The sequence below is a fragment of the Emys orbicularis genome, chromosome 1 (assembly GCF_028017835.1).
Source record: "Emys orbicularis isolate rEmyOrb1 chromosome 1, rEmyOrb1.hap1, whole genome shotgun sequence".
Taxonomy (NCBI): domain Eukaryota; kingdom Metazoa; phylum Chordata; order Testudines; family Emydidae; genus Emys; species Emys orbicularis.
Genome location: NC_088683.1, coordinates 174,611,650 through 174,628,291, shown reverse-complemented (window position 1 = coordinate 174,628,291; position 16,642 = coordinate 174,611,650). Strand labels below are relative to the sequence as shown.

General features: G+C 42.5%; 1 protein-coding gene across 2 annotated transcripts in view; it reads right to left on the bottom strand.

The window, feature by feature from the left end:
* The window catches only part of EPHA3 (EPH receptor A3), a 320,163-nt gene that overhangs the window by 281,793 nt on the left and 21,728 nt on the right, over positions 1 to 16,642 (bottom strand). Inside the window, exon 2 of one of the 2 annotated variants that reach the window (XM_065406996.1) lies at positions 10,574 to 10,638. In XM_065406996.1, the coding sequence (XP_065263068.1) occupies positions 10,574 to 10,638 (65 nt within the window). Of the gene's footprint in view, positions 1 to 10,573; positions 10,639 to 16,642 lie in introns of those variants that run through there. The other variant, XM_065407004.1, reaches the window with a different exon arrangement.

Sequence of the window (16,642 nt, the reverse complement as noted above, 5' to 3'; positions counted from 1 at the left end):
CCTGCTAGGGATAACAAGAGGATGAAGCAGTATAAGTGACTGGAGGCACAGAAGAGCCCTAGGTCCAGGCCTAGAGGAAAGGGAGGAGGTTCTGCTAGTAGTGCAACTATTGCCAGGGACAGGCAGCTGAACTCCTAAAATATCGTAACCCACACTTACACAACATGGCTGTGTCTCCTCTAGAGGCTGGCCAACAGAGGTTGATGAGCTGCTACTGAGCTAACAGATTTCAGTCTTTAAATTCAGGCCGGAGAGGCTCATTGGTTTTGATCCAGAAGTCCAGGGTTTCAATTCTTGGTGCTGATAACCCACCGAGGAGCTTCAGCTAAAAATACTTCACTTGCCAGCTTCAAAATTAGACTCCGTGAGGAAGTGGGCAAATGAGATGTTGCCAGACTGAACGAGATGTTGTCAGAAGCCTGAGCACACTGAGCTAACTGCTCCTGCAGTTAATAAAGTGCTATTCCCTTGTCCTCAGCCAACCTGGCTCCAGAGCATTTATAAAATATGATGTTACCTACATGTACAAGACGTACTTTGCAGTCCCGCATTTTGTAAAACAAGGTAAAATGTTTACAGAAGTCCTCATCAATTAATAGGCAGAACTGGTCTGCAACAAGGAGGAAAATAGTATCTGTGACGGTAGAAGGGATGGGCTGCATTGTCAAATAGATAGTTAATAGTGATTGTCATTGGATCCTTATCAACGAGCATTGCCTGACGGACACAGAAGCTGAAGCGGAGATAATACGTACTTGGCCCAGGCCCAGAAGGCTGTATTATCAATTCCATTGTTTGCCAGTACATCACCTCCAATAGTAAATTATTCCATTTATTCCTTTACCTCCAAGTGCCCCTTTAGAAAGTAATCTTTGGTTTTTGCCACAAGTCAGCTACGACACATGCATATAATTACTTGTTCGTGGAGAGACATTTAATTTTAAAGATATTATTGAAATTTTAGAAAAATAGATTAAATTAGCCACAGACAAACAAATTAGATGGTAAAAGTTATGATGCACTAATAGCAACATTATCAAGAAGAAAAACAAAATTTACAAGGGATTTTTAGTAGAAATTATAGCCATCAGTTTTGTGGCTCAACTTGTTAGAAAACATTTATTTTTCCCTAATCTTTCTCAGAGTAGTCCTGTCACAAATATGATCTACTCTTTGCATTTAAGACACTATATGACACACCATGTTTTTTCTTTTTGTTTCCCAGTCATCTTTAGTATTTAGTTATTATATTGTGTGCAAATAAATTCTGCACAACAGAGAATTGGAGATGTTAGAAACTTAAAGGTAAAACATTCCTTTAGAAAGAGAAAAACATTCAATGGTCATCTCTTTTCTGATAACTTTACCACAAATGGTCTGAATTTATCCTGACAGACAGACAGAAATAAAATTCCTGCCCACAAAGGAAATGATACTCTTTCTAAGCTTTGAAGTTCAAAGGAAAAATGGGATGCTGGAACGTGTGCAATACTAGTTCCATTCCAAGGCCTAAATAAAGATTTTATTTGGAAGTTGAAACTTGCATTTCTTGAAACCAGAGAAAAATGATACCCAACCTGCAACAACCTATTATACAAATGGCAGAATGATTGATTGCATAACTAATGAAATAGGATGGACTTCCAATATTTTCCCCAAAAACTAAATAAGGGCATTGTACTTCCTGTATGCTTAGCTGCTTTTTTGTTTGTGTAATATTCCTTTTTTTTTAAAAATAGAAATGCAGCAAATAATTTGAAGCAGTGTGGGGATAAACTGAAAAGACTAATGTCCAAAAGGAAAATAATAAAAGGAGATCATTGCTGTGGGAAAGAGCAATTTGAATTGGAATAAAAATGAATTTGCTATTACTCCACAAAGAGTTATCAAAAAACATGGCAAGATACAAACATTCCTATAATCAGAATGAATTTGTTAATCAGTCAGTTTAATAAACAAAGGAATACAGATTAAGATTAGAATTTACTAAGCAGTCCAATAATTTATATAATGAATTTGGCAGTTTTTCCAACATTTTAATGAGGGGGTTTTCATTAATATTCACTCACTTAGTAGCACTGGAAAAATAATTTACAAATCTATATGAATGTCAAAATGTTTTCAAATTATTTCCCACCTCTCCTTTTTCATTCAGCTCCAGCTAAAATAATAATGACGTCGTTTTCTAACTTGTAAACCTTTGCTTAGACTTTTTATTCTAAAAACTGGTCTTAGCAACTGAAGTTAATAGGCTGGTCAAAAAGCATCAAAGCCGACTAATGGACACAAAAAGTCTGTCCTTGAATATACAGGCACGGTTTCCATTCACTTCAACAGAAGCTGCGAACATGCATCTGACAAAGAGTGATACTGCCATTAGGCTTACACATCAGAATTCAAACAATCAAAAAAACCGATTGCATATCCTATGGTTAAAGCTCCTACGTATAGTAGCTATGAAGAGGAAGAGTTTACAGTACAGACATGACTGTTTGACTTCAGCTATTATTTAGTAAAATGAAGAAACCACTGACTCAAAAAAATTTCATCTTCACAATCTGACTCATGGCTGTGACAATTTAAACGAATGACATTTTAGTTTAAAATACTGAGACAAATTTTAAAAGCTTCATGGAAATACAAAGCAAAATTCTTCACTTTAAGGGTGAGAAATACTAAAAGCTACCCTAATATTGAAAATGAAGTTTCAATCCAAAGGAATGAGACTTTACACACACATTTATATATAGTTGCAAGGAAATGAAGAAAAAATATGTAGGGCATGAATCGTAACACTGCTCTTGAATTTAATCAGAAGATCAGCCCAAAGGTGAAAATGCTATATTTAAGATGTATCCCAAACAGCACACTTCCAACTGACCAAGAATCACAGAACACATATGTCAAAAAAGTTGATTTCCCTCAATCAACTATCCAGCATATGAAAGAACAGTTATAGTGTGTGATTCACAAAGACAGAATCCCAGGTGGTTTCTTCTGACAACCAGTTGTCAAAATACTCTGTTTGCATTTCAGACATCATCCACAAGCACTGAAAGCTAAAACGACAGTATACAACATATAAAATTGTTAGGAAACCAGAATTCATGCATAACATTGAGAACCTAAAAAACAAATGCATAATTTTTAATAAAAGCTCAGTAACCTCTAGTGAATAGGCAGACACTCTATTTTAGACAATAAAACACATCCTGTTTCCATTCTGAAGCAGGTTTAAATATTTAACAATAAAGTAGATATTTTCTATTTTAATCTTTTGTGTTACACAATATTTAGCATTCAGGATTGGTTATTTAGTCTTTGAAGTGTTTTACTAATGTTTAATAAAAACGCACACAACACCCAGCTGAGCTGTGTAAGTACCGTCTCCTTTTCACACAGGGGAAAAAGTGAGAAGATAAGTTACTTGTCCAGGGCCAAAGAGTGAATCCGAGACCAAGGTATCAGTCAACTTTAAATGCCTAGCAATAAAAAATGCAGATGAAGCTTGTCCTTTTTCATCTGAGAGACTGCTATCACGGACAAGGACCCAATCTGGATCCATACTGTATCCAAGCTCTCAGAACTCCCATGGGCACCAAGGATCTCACAGTGGCTAGAGTACTCTGCTTCTTTGATGCCAATATTGGAAGAAAAATGTATCTTGGTGGATGTCCCTTCCCTGTGGGTTGTTTGATCAACTGGCTTTTTACCAGGACTTCTTTTGCCAAAGGCAAATACAACCATAAAGATCTCCTTCCTCCACATCTAGTCAGGAATGACAACCAAAGGCATATTTTACACAGATTTTTCTTCTTCTCTCTCAAATCCCATGAAAAAGACCAGAAATTGAACATGGTGTCATGTGCCAAGTATGTCAGCTAAAGACGGGAAACAGAACAAGTTTAGCTGGGGGCTGTCATTTCAAAATTAGCATTCTGGTGCGATGGAAATATCCAAGAGGAAAGGGCAGGGGGGGGGGGGGGCTCTTTTTACAGCATCCTTTTAAAAGGAAAAGGTCTCAGGACAAGCACACGCAGCCCTTCCTTCTTTTGGCCCAACTTCAGCAAAACTTGATTAAGCATGTGCTTAATTTGAAGCATGTGTTTTAAAAAGTCCCACTGAAATCAGTGGATAGAATCAATGCTGAACAAGGGTAGAGTTAACACATGCTCAAGGGCTTTCATGAATCAGGGCCTCAGTGGGACTTCATGGGTCTAAGTCAGTGAAGAGAAGGGAACTACTAGCATGAATAAAGGACCCAGCACTGAATTTGTGTCTTTGAATATTTTGACAGAACAAAGGGATGTGGGACCAGATTCAAATATGACAGACTATTTTCAGCCTTTTTGTAAAATCTGAAATAAGCCATTTTCCTCATTTTCATTAAGGGTTGATCCTGCTCCCATTCAAGTCAATGGAAAAACTCCCACTGACTGTAATGGTGCAGGATCTAGCACTAACTGGGCAACCCAAATTTTGCAGGAGTGGGAAATGCTGTTCTTCTCTCCCAAGCCACAGGCTCCCTAATTGGGATCTGTAGGTTCTCTCTTCCAAATGCCCATGAGTGTGAGGGTAAGGAATAAATGGGCACACAAGCCAAATGTTCAAGTGTCTAAGTCCCCTAAATCTATAATTAGGGACCTCAGTAAGTCCCCTGAATTTCAGTGGTATTGAGCAACCACAGCTCCCAGTAAAGTTAAAGTGGAGGTGCAGGTACTCAGGGATCATAAATGCTAGCTATAGATTTAAGTGCCTTACTTCAGGCACCCGAAATTTGAAAATGTTGGCCATAATTTGTTAACTCCGATTATATGCAAGACAAATGTATCCACAAATAGGTAGGACACATTAACCATATATGCAAAGAGTGGTTATTTTCTATGGTTACTAACAGAAAGACAAGATAAGAACTGGTTTTATCTTTTTTTCCTGTTAACCACAGAGAAAACAAATACATTTTCACAGCCAAAAAACATTAATGGTAACATTTAAAAATTAGGCCATGCCCTAATGATACTGCAGTACATCTAGTACATTTTATATTCATGTCATGTCATGAGGCGGGGACATGAAAATATTTGAGATTAATTTTTTCCAAACCAAAGAACAGCAACCTAGGGTCAAATCCTAGTCATCTTATTTATGCAAAAAAATTACCCTGAAACCAATATGACCACTCACATAAATATGCAGAACGGGGTTTGGACTCTACTCTTTTTGTCCTGTATGAATTATCCATCACATTTGTATTGTATATTATTAAAAGTCACTTGCTTTTTTATCTTCCCAACCCCCCACATCTGTGCTGCTGTAATTTACGTGAATTGCAGTTAATGATCAGTTGCGTTATGCTTAATCAGCATATCAATAATATACTCTGTAAAGACTAAGTAGCTCTTCTTTTTTTCCCCTTTAATGAAATCTATGGAAATGGAACGGGTATTTGACTGACAGTACAAAAAGGTTGCATATGCAGGTGCTAGTGATGGCAGCACAGGATACAGGCTTTGTGGCTGCTGCCAATTACATTCAACCATAAGCACACCCAGCTATTCTATTTTTTAAAGCAGTTGCTTTGCCGTCTGGATGGGCCAAGGTTTATCTTGAACTGGTTTGAATGAGCTTGACCAGATCAGTGTCACTGATGCCAAGATTATGGGTGTGTGGGATGGCTCAAGGAATGATCACATTCTTACAGGGCAATATTATTAACCAGGGGGCTAAAACACTGCCATCAGGGAGTTATGTGGGACACACACATCTCTGAATACCAACGAGCCATAAATCTTAACATAAATATTCAGGAATTTCTAAACGCTTCTGTTATATAACCCCAAGTAAAATCAGATTTCAGAATGAGATGTAGCACAGAATACTGAGCATGGCAATCACTTCGAGTCATTTTCTAGAATCGGGTAAAATGATTAACCTGAAAAATCTCTATTAGATACCTTTTGATAAATCACTGGCTGTGGGGTTATTTATATAAGTAACCCTCCTCAGCATATTGACATTTATAGCTTCTGATGGGAATACTGCTGGATCTTGGAAAACAGCTGGCACAATACCAGCATCCTCATTTGTGAATCACAGCCTCAAGTGTAGCTCTATTAGCTTTACCTTGTAAATCACCACCTCGCTATTAGCAATGCTTCAGTACGAGGTGACATCTTTATTATAATGTTTTTTCCACTGAAGTTTAAGTTCATATTTTAGTTCGCTGGAAGACAGATGCAGCCATATTTACAGGGTTTAATTAACCCAGTATAAATAAAGGACTATGAAAAGGATGTTTCACTTTTCCACTGCCATTTAACTTTCCTATTATTACATCACTTTTATGGCACAGTTCATACTACTTTATTTTTCTATTTCTATTTTTAAAAATTTATATTTAAGTTTTTAATCTTAAAGTATCACAGTATGTAATGGAACACAGTTTGGGGCCTGGTTCTGTACCACAATCGCACCAAGATAAGAGATATAAGTGAATTTACTATTCTCTGACTTCAACCTAAGAATCTCATTATTTTAGAAGCACATCAGTACAATTCTATATGTATTGTACAGTTTTGTTCCCCAGGGATATTATGGTAGGTAGGAACCGCATGTACAGGAAAAGCTTAGGCAGACTTACCCAAACCAATACTGACTTGCAAAGGCTAAAAAAATTGCTCTATGGGATACAAGTGTCCTGGTAGAGTAATCTAGCAAGTCTGTTTTTCTTACAGCCGTTATGATGCCCTGTATCATTCCTCTGCCAGCTGCTTTGCCTCTTGCTGCTTTAGGCATCCAAGGCAGAAGAGGCACAGCTGCAGGGAGATCAATAGAGAAGCAGAGTAGAGCAGAGCGGCTGCCAAAAGAACCAAATGAGGCTTTGCAAATCAAAATAAAATAATACACAATGGAGACTAGAAACTGATGAGCTAGGAAATAGCTGGGAAGTTCTGTCCTGGACACCCTACTCAACAAAGTTGCTTATTGAACAGTCTATGACAACAACAATTGGAAACTTTGGATTCTACTATCCCTCCCAGGGCCGGCTCCAGGATTTTTGCCGCCCCAAGCAGCAAAAAGAAAAAAAGTGTGTGTGGGGGAAAAGCCGTGATCGCGATCTGCTCTACCGCCGCCGTTTCAGTCTTCGGCGGCGGGTCCTTCGCTCCCAGAGGGAGTGTGGGACCCGCCGCCGAATTGCCGCAGAACAGCCGTACATGCCATCCCTCTCCGTTGGCCGCCCCAAGCACCTGCTTGCTGGGCTGGTGCCTAGAGCCGGCCCTGATCCCTCTTCCTACCCATTCCACTCCAGAATAAAAACACTCAGTCATGGTCCCGTCTGGATACACAGAGATTTTTTTTCTATAAACATTTTAAACTATTATTTTAAGGCACTGTGATCATACAAACGATACTATTTAGCATTTCCAGGACACTGGCTATTCACACAGCACTTCATAAACATTAACTAATTCAGTCCTGTGAGGCAGAGAAACAAGTGCTGCTATTTCCAATGTACAGATGGAGAAGTAGACTAAGACGACTTGCCCAAAGCTAGTGAAGGAGTCACTCACAGAACTAGAAGCAGAAGTGTGGCGTACACAATTCCCAGGCTTGCATTAAGACCAGAGGCCAGATTTTGATATGATGATCAGAACACACAATTGGCGTCAGATTTTTAAAATAGTACACTACCCTCTAGGCATCTAAATGTATTGGCCAGGTTTTCAGAAGCATTCAGCACTGAGCAGCTCGTATTGAAAACTCACTATACTGAGCAGTTAAAAACTGATTATTATCCTGGAAATGAAAAATCTGATTTTAAAAAAATTCTCTTGCCAATACTGATGGTTTGAAAACTAACTATTCTGTGTACCCATAGTTTCATTTTATGTCTCTACCATGTCATAATTCAATGTATTTCAAGCAAATTCGGGTAGGGAAAGTGAAGAACAACACACACTGACGTACAATTAACGCTGCATTATTTATAGGGAGGCCTGAGGTCAGATGTTCTAGCTCAGCACTTCCCATCATTTAGATACCTAAAGTGGCGGCTACTGGCCTGCTTTTTAGGAATGCTCAGCGCCCAGCGGCTCCCACAGAGAACACTGAGTTATGACAGGGAACATCCATAAAACAAAACAGATGCACAGAATAAAGTTGACAAATGAGCAGTTTTGGCAAGATTTTTTATTAATATTTTAAACTGCCCTACAGAACCTTGAAATCTGAGACTTCACACACTAACTACTTCTCACTCCCATGTTAGCCATCTGAGTCATCTTACACTGACGGAAATGCCAGAATCCTGACTCAGATCATACCACTGCCTCCTCCAGACAAGCTGATGAATCACAGGCTAGTGATCCTTTGGATAGGGGCGGGCAAACGTTTTGGCCCGAGGGCCACATCGGAGTATGGGAATTGTATGGCGGGCCATGAATGCTCACAAAATTGGGGGTTGGGGTGCGGGAGGGGGCGAGGGCTCCTGCTGGGAGTGTGGGCTCTGGGGTGGGGCCAGAAATGAAGAGTTCAGGGTGTGGGAGGGGGCTCCGGGCTGAGACTGAAGGGTTTGGAGGACGGGAGAGGGATCAGGGCTGGGGCAGGGGATTGGGGCATGGAAGGGGGTCAGGGGCGCAGGCTCCAGGCAGCACTTACCTCAAAAGCAGCTCCGAGAAGCAGCAGCATCATGTCCCCCCTCCTGCTCCTACACAGAGGCGCAGCCAGGCGGCTCTGTGCGCTGCCCTGTCCGCAGGTGCCGCTCCTGCAGCTCCCATTGGCCGCAGTTCCCGGCCAATGGGAGCTGTGGGGGTAGTGCTTGGGCGGGGCAGCGTGCGGAGCCCCCTGGCTGCCCCTACAAGTAGGAGCTGGAGGAGGAACATGCCGCTGCTTCTGGGAGCCGTGCAGAGTGGGGCAAGCCTCTGACCCCGCTCCCCGGCTGGAGTGCCAGAGCACACCAAGCCCTGGACCCTGCTTCCTGGCGGGAGTTCGAGGGCCGGATTAAAACATCTGGAGGGCCGGATGCGGCCCCCAGGATGTAGTTTGCCCACCCCTGTTTTGGATACGCTAGAAGATTGGGCATTCAGCCACACTCAAGGTGTGGCAGGAAGAAAGACAGATAAAGATGAGTGATCCATGAAGTATGGATAATATGGAGCACCCATAGTAAAATAGGAGATGGAATTACCTTCAATTCTATAATCTAATATCTCCATGAGGAAGAAGCAAAATGGCTATTTAAGTAGCATTTTTCTCAAAACTACCACTAATCTGGAAGGAAAAGGAACACAGAACTCTGCCCCAATTAAAACATATTGCATTGTTTCATCTGTTGTGTGCCAAACAAACAGAGTTCTCAGATACATGCATGCAACGCCAAATGAAAACTCCACCAAATCCAAGGAGAGAATTTGGCCCCAGGTGCTTTATTGTCACATTCAATTACTCAAACAGCAATAAAAAGAGTATTTGATTTCCAAATGGATCTTTTTTTGTACATTGTTCTTCTAATTTACAGTTGGGAAGGGATGGAGTGAATACCAAGAATGGAGAGGAATAATTTAGTATGGTACCTAGGAGCATGACACAATGAGGAGTAATGGAACTAAATTAAGAAAGGAAATATTTAGACTGAATATAAGGGGGAATCTTTCTGACTGAGACATATATTAAGCTGTGGTTTACTTTCCCATTGGATGGTGAGAAAGCTTCTTTACTTGGGATTTTAAAACTGACTGTGCAAAGAATCTTTTTAAAAATGTACTCAGGTGAACCATCCTCCATTGTGATACAGGAGTTCTGGAGTTTCTTTTACCTACTGGGAAATCATAAAGTTTCAGCTATCAAATGGGCGACCTCTCCTTTAGTAACTGTGATAACAAATAAAGAGGTAAAAGTTTGGTAAACCATAAATCAAGTATTAAAAAAACTCAAACAGAATTTATGTGATTCTCTTTTGCTTCAAAAAAATTAAAAACTAGAAGTATAGGAATCCTAACACTAGACAATTTCAGAGTTACAAATAAGAGATCCGGTTTAATTTGTTCTAGACAATATTAGAAAACATACAAGAAAACACACAAGAAATGTATCCAGACATTTGCCTAACTTTTACCACAGAGAGAACAGCACCTTTAGAACAAGTCAGCCAAAAAACAAAAACCCACAATATAGACATTTGTGACATCTGCTGAAAATTGGTCTACACATTTCCATGTCAGTTCTAGTTCATCTAAGAGCATCACTAAGCAAAATAGTTCCACACTACATGTTAGAAATGCACATCATACAGGCAGGAAGATTTAAAGACAATTTGCATAAAATGGGGAAGCCCCACCCCTTTAATTCTTTCCATTAAGGGTGACCTCACCATGGGCATTACATGCAGTATGATGTATGTTCTAATGAAAAGGTACCATAGTAATACAGAACAAACCCTAATTTCAAATTTAGAATAGACTATTTTTGAAGCTCCAAAGAGCCCCAGCATAGCGTTCTCTGAAGAGGAAACAATAGTTAAATAGCACATTGATCTGTAGCAGCACTTTCCCATTTCACAGTCTAATGAACTCACCCCATGTGATGGGTAGGAGATCCAGCCCAGCTCCCCTTGAATTGCTTTTGAATCCAGCAGATTAACTATAAAAGAAGACAAAATGAAGAAGAATGAGTTTAATTTGCCTCTGTCCCTTTAACCACAGTTACTCTCTACTAAAAGATCTGTTTATTTGGGGACCTCGTGAAGTGGTTGATTTGTTCAGGTGGCCTGATGCTTTACTACATGAAAGAGATTAAAAGGATCAGCTTGTTTATATTAAAACATTGTAAGTACAGAGGAGGTAGAACTTTTAAAGCAATTGGCAAAACTAAGCAATGGGTGGATCTCTGTCCAAATTCATTACACCGGGGAGGGGAGGGGAGGGGGGAAAGAGGGAGGAAATTGAGCTGGTCTATCTGAGGCATACAGTACAAGGTTCTCCCCTCATACGCCTGAAATTTGGGTCAACGCATCTAACTACATAGGTGAGATGTGAATATTTAAATCTTTATTTGATTAAAAATAAAATCTTACATTTTCCCATATATAATTTTCTCAGCATACAGAAATAAATAAATGCTGTCTAATAAGATAAGATTTCTGCCTTCTGATAAGATTGATTCTCCGAATCATCTTGCACTAATGGAGTATTTTCTAAAATTTTATTAAGTAAAATATTAGATTTTTTTTTTAAAACCACAGTGCTTTAACTTCAAGAAAACTGCCACTGGATAGCTATCGTCAGGGTATTCCTTTTTCTTTTAACCTTCTACTAGAAGAGTGCAGATTTTATTTTGGAATACCTTTGAAATGAAAAGTATCTAATTAATGAAATGAGGTTCTTTTAAGCTCTAAAATAGATCCAATAAAGCCCATTATTCCCTGATGCTCTTGTTTTTGCAAAATAGCAGTAAGTTTTATTCCATTTGACTAGAGTCTACAAGTAATTGATCACGTGGCTCCACAAACCACACATTTATTTATTAACATGAATCAGGACAGATGAACCAATACACATTAGTGACAACAAATCACTGTCAGTCTTAACATTAGCACCAGCCAATGAGACATATTAATACACAACAACAGGGATCTATGCATCTCTAATATTTATCATTTACAATTAGGGATTTTTGTTTTAAATATAAAAACTACTGACAATGACAAAAGGAAGACATTTCATTCCACATACAAGGGAGTTTTAACATCTCAGTATGATGGGTCTTTCAAAAAGAAATAACCACATAACAATCTAGGCAGTTATGTTGTAGGGGTCTTCTGTTTTTAAGCCTGAAGGGTTGTCACTGTTCCCAGGACCAAATGGTGAAGGCATTGGTACTCAGAGAAAGAAGAGGAATGGGATTAGGAGGTGGAAAACCCTGAAATTATCTATAAATCTGTTAAGTAGAGCTATCTGCATTAATTTTGGCATCCCTCATGACTTGCTATTTAATTATGGCCATTACTAAGAAAAAAAAGCAATTAAAACCTTTTTTTAAAAGGTGCCAAACGGGGGGTGGGGGCAAGGGGTGGGGAAAAAATGGGTGTATGAACTCAGAAATAGACAAAAACAATACATCATTATAAGGATATAAATATATTTTCACAATTGTGTTATTCCTCAGTGAATGAGTTATTCTCCAGTCTGTGAAAACAAAAGTACTTCCCTTACAATTACATACCCATTTTTTAAGAAAATTACATTCTGACTTATTTCATTTTTTCTAAGGCCTGGTCTACACTACAAATTTAGGATGACATAAGCCGCATTAAGTCAAACTCAGGCTAGGTCTACACTACCCGCCTGAATCGGCGGGTAGAAATCGACCTCTCGACAATCGATCCCCGAATCGTAGCTCTTACTCCACCAGCGAAGGTGGGAGTAAGCGCCGTCGACGGGAAGCCGCAGAGGTCGATTTTGCCGCCGTCTCTACAGCAGGGTAAGTCGGCTGCGATACGTCGAATTCAGCTACGCTATTTGCGTAGCTGAATTTGCATATCTTAAATCGACCCCCCCCTTGAGTGAAGACGTACCCTAATACTGTATGTGTCTACACTATGAGTCCCTTCCGCCAACCTAACTAGCCTGTAAAGTCAACTTCTGTACTCCGCCTCCATGAAAGGCATAGCACTTGATTCGACGTCTACGGGTGGACATGGGGATAGTGTAGACCAGGGATCTCAAACACTCGGCCCACGTGGTTCTTTCATGTGGCCCGCCAAGCTCCCCGCACCCCCCCACCCCTCTGTCTACCCCGTTGTGCCGCGAGCCCTGCGCCGCTCCCTGAAGCGGCTGGAACTATGTTCCTGCAGCCCCGGGGGGGTGGGGGGGAAGGAGAGTAGAGGGCTCCGTGCTGTCGCTTCCAGGCATTGCCCCCCACAGCTCCCATTGGCCGGGAAAGGGGAACCGCGGCCAATGGGAACTTTGGGGGAGGTACCTGGAGGAGCAGCAAGAGCAGCACATGGCGCCGTTTCCTGCTCTCCCCCCATCCCCTCCAGGGACTCCGGCTGCTTCCTGGAGCGGAGCGGGGCCAGGGCAGGCAGGCAGCGTGCCCTGGCCACGGTGCGCGGCACTGCCACCCCGGAGCCGCTCTAGGTAAGCGGCGCCGGCCGAAGCCCGCACCCCAACCCCCTGTCCGGAGCCCCCTGCCACATCCCACACCCCTGCCGCACCCCAACTCCCTGCCCTGAGCCCCCTGCCACACCCTGCACCCCAACCCCCTGCTGTACCCCTCACCCCTCCTGCACCCCACCCCCCTGCCACACCCTGTACCCCGACCCCCTGCTGTACCCCTCACCCCTCCTGCACCCCACACCCCAATTCCCTGCCCTGAGCCCCCTGCTGCACCCTGCACCCCAACCCCCTGCCACACCCCTTACCCCTCCTGCACCCCGCACCCCAATTTCCTGCCCTGAGCCCCCAGCTGTACCCTGCACACCTCCTGCACCTCAATTCCCTGCCCTGAGTCTCCACCACACCCCGCACCCCTCCTACACCCCCTGGGGGGAGGGAGGGGGCAGAGCTGGGGGGAGGACTTCAGGGAAGGGGTTGGAATGTGGGCAGGGCCTCATGGAAGGGGTGGAATGGGGGCAGGGCAGGGGGCAGCAAGGGCTGGGTGTCAGTGATGCGGCCCTCGGGCCAATGCACTAGTCCTCATGCAGCCCTCGTGGTCATTGGAGTTTGAGACCCCTGGTGTAGACACTGCATTATGTAATTCAAATGAATTGGCCTCCAGGAGGTGTCCCACAGTGCTCCGCTATGACCGCTCTGGAGAGCACTTTCAACTCCACGGCACGTCAGCCAGGTACATAGGAAATAGCTGCTCCCCTGTTAAAGCCTCTGGAACTTTTATTTCCTGTTTGATCAGTGTGGAGAGCTCGCCAGCACAGCTGATCATGGAGACTCAAGGCCGCAAACGCGCTCCAGCATGGAGTACCCAGGAGGTGGTGGATCTTATTGCTGTGTGGGGAGAAGAGTCTGTGCAGGCAGAGTTCCTATCCAGCAGAAGAAACGCTGACATCTATGCCAAGATCACGCGAGGCATGGTGGAGAAGGGCTACACCAGGGACACACAGAAGCACCACATGAAAATAAAGGAGCTTCAGTAAGCGTATCAGAAGACAAGGGAGGCAAACAGTCGTTCTGGTTCTGCCCCACAGACATGCCACTTTTATGAGAAGCTGCATGCGATTCTCAGCGGCAACCCCACCACTACCCCAAAATACTCCAGAGATACCTCCAAGGAGCCCCAGGCGACCTCGAGCAACAACGAGGAGGACATCATTGACGAGGAAGAGGAGGAGGAGAGTGCGAGGCAGGCAAGTGGAGGATCCATTCTCTCTGACAGCCAAGAACTGTTTTTAACCTTGGAGCCCATCCCCTCACAGGACCAGCTGGTGGCGTAGCGCGATGCCGGGGAAGGCACCTCTGGTGAGTACACATCTCCAATCAACCCATTGGGGTTACATGCTATTATTTTTTAAGTTTAATCTGAACAAAAAAGTAGGTGTAGTGGGTTTCTGGGAAAGGCTGCCTTATTTCGTCCATCACGGTAGGTCACTTTCCCCTGCCACTCCAGTATTAAGTCTGCTGGCATCATTGCAGTACACAGCATTGCAGCGTAAGGACCAGGTCTGTACTCAGACGCTTGCAGCATCTGCTCCCTTGCCATAAAGTGTCAATCCACTGGGGCAAGGGGGAAACATCTGCTGTCCCTCTACATACCTGGGGCTCCAGGGAGCTGTGGCATCTGAGTCGGAGTGCTCGACAGCAAAGCAAATCCACCAATCATCCTGACTAAGCATTTAGGATCTGGCAGTCTCCTGCCCAGCTCCAACTGCCATTCTTCACAAACTCGCTTCTATCAGACTAATGATGAGCAAAGAGAGTCCTGTCGCACAGCACCCCACTTATTTCAGATGGTACCTACCATGGTTGCCATTAAAAAATTCTCAGTAGCTAACAATTACCACACTTGAGTATAAAACGTTATAGTTTCATAGAAGGAGGGGACAGAGGGTGCAGAATGGTTGCAACCTCGGCCCACAAGGACCACAATGTCTCACCCGATCCCCAGAGCTTCAGGTCCATCAGCAAAATCCCAGGTCTTTTACCGCTGGGAGCTGTTCATTTTATCCTCTTAATCACACTAGAAACTGGCCACAGGGGACACCAGCAATTAGCTTGGTTGCACCCCACTCAAGCTAGGTATTATTATTTAAAGAAATGGAGTTTCAAGGGAAAACAAACAAGGGAAGCATACAGGTATGACAGACATGTGTGTGTGTGTGGGGGGGGGGCAGGATAAGCTACCCACCCCTAGCACATTGGATTTTCCAGTGCATTTTATGATTTTATGGCTATCACTAGGTAAAACAGCCTGTGGTTATAACACACTCACTTTAACCTACACCTCACAGGTAAGGAGTTAACTTGATTGCACGTCCAAGAGGCTCAGCTGCATTCCTTTCAGACACATGTTGTTCCCCTTCTTTGATATCTGCATGTGTGGATATATTGTCTGAGTTGGCCTCTTTACATCAACACAAATAAAAATGACATGTTTGAAGTTTCCCTCATCCTAACCATTAGTGTACATACCATTCATTTATATAGCACTATTCCCAAGTTAGCATGGCATTAACCAAGTTAGAATGAACAAACAAATTACAGAGCAGGAGAAAGTCTGCAATTTAGACTTAAAAATAGCAACCAAATTAGCTAATAGTATCCATCTGGGGGGGAAGCGGGAATTCTTCCAAAGGGGAGTGAGGTGTTGAAAAGCACAGTATTAAGCAGTAGCAGCCAGGTTATCATCTGCAGCATGTTGAACGCACAAGCTGAATGCAATAGAGGTCTTCATCTAACTTCCAGTTCCTTTTGTCCCTGCTTCCACTTCTTCCATCCCTCAAAACAGAAGCACCAGACACACCACTTTCACATGCATCCTACATATTTCACTAACACTCGCAAATATTTATATACTGATAAATTCAAGGCGGCAAAAGCTATGCTCCAGACCGGTCATTCTGAAACAGTAGATAATTTTGTGCCGAGCTTATTGATCAACTTTGTACTATATAATCTTGTACATCCCCCATCACTTTGTGCTGGGAGGGGCAGAGACTGACAAGTCTACTGCACGTTACATCTCTGGTGGAAAGAGATCAGAAAGCCTTATGTATCCTCACTTGTCTAACCAGGTTATCCCCACTCATTATAAACACAGCCAATTTCTCCTTCTCTGTTAAATAGTGGGAGGTAAAAAGGAAGAGAGCACGGGTGGAAAACAATGAAAGAAAAAAACCTGGGGGATATTGATTGTCCTTGTAAAACATCTTGCCCTTTGCTCTGTGGAGTCATCAGTTGTATAATGGGATTCATATTGGAGGTGGGAAAATCTCAGTCTGGCTTCCACTGCATAGGAACACAGATAATTTTAACAAGAGATAATTTTGTTTCTCAGAGATTTAGGTTACCAAGAACCTAACTCGAATTTGAAGACAGAACATTTTCCCCCTAGAAACAGCCTTCAAAGATTTTTTTCCCAGAAAGAATGAACATCTCTAGATACAGGTAAAAATATACAACTCCCCTCCCCGCCA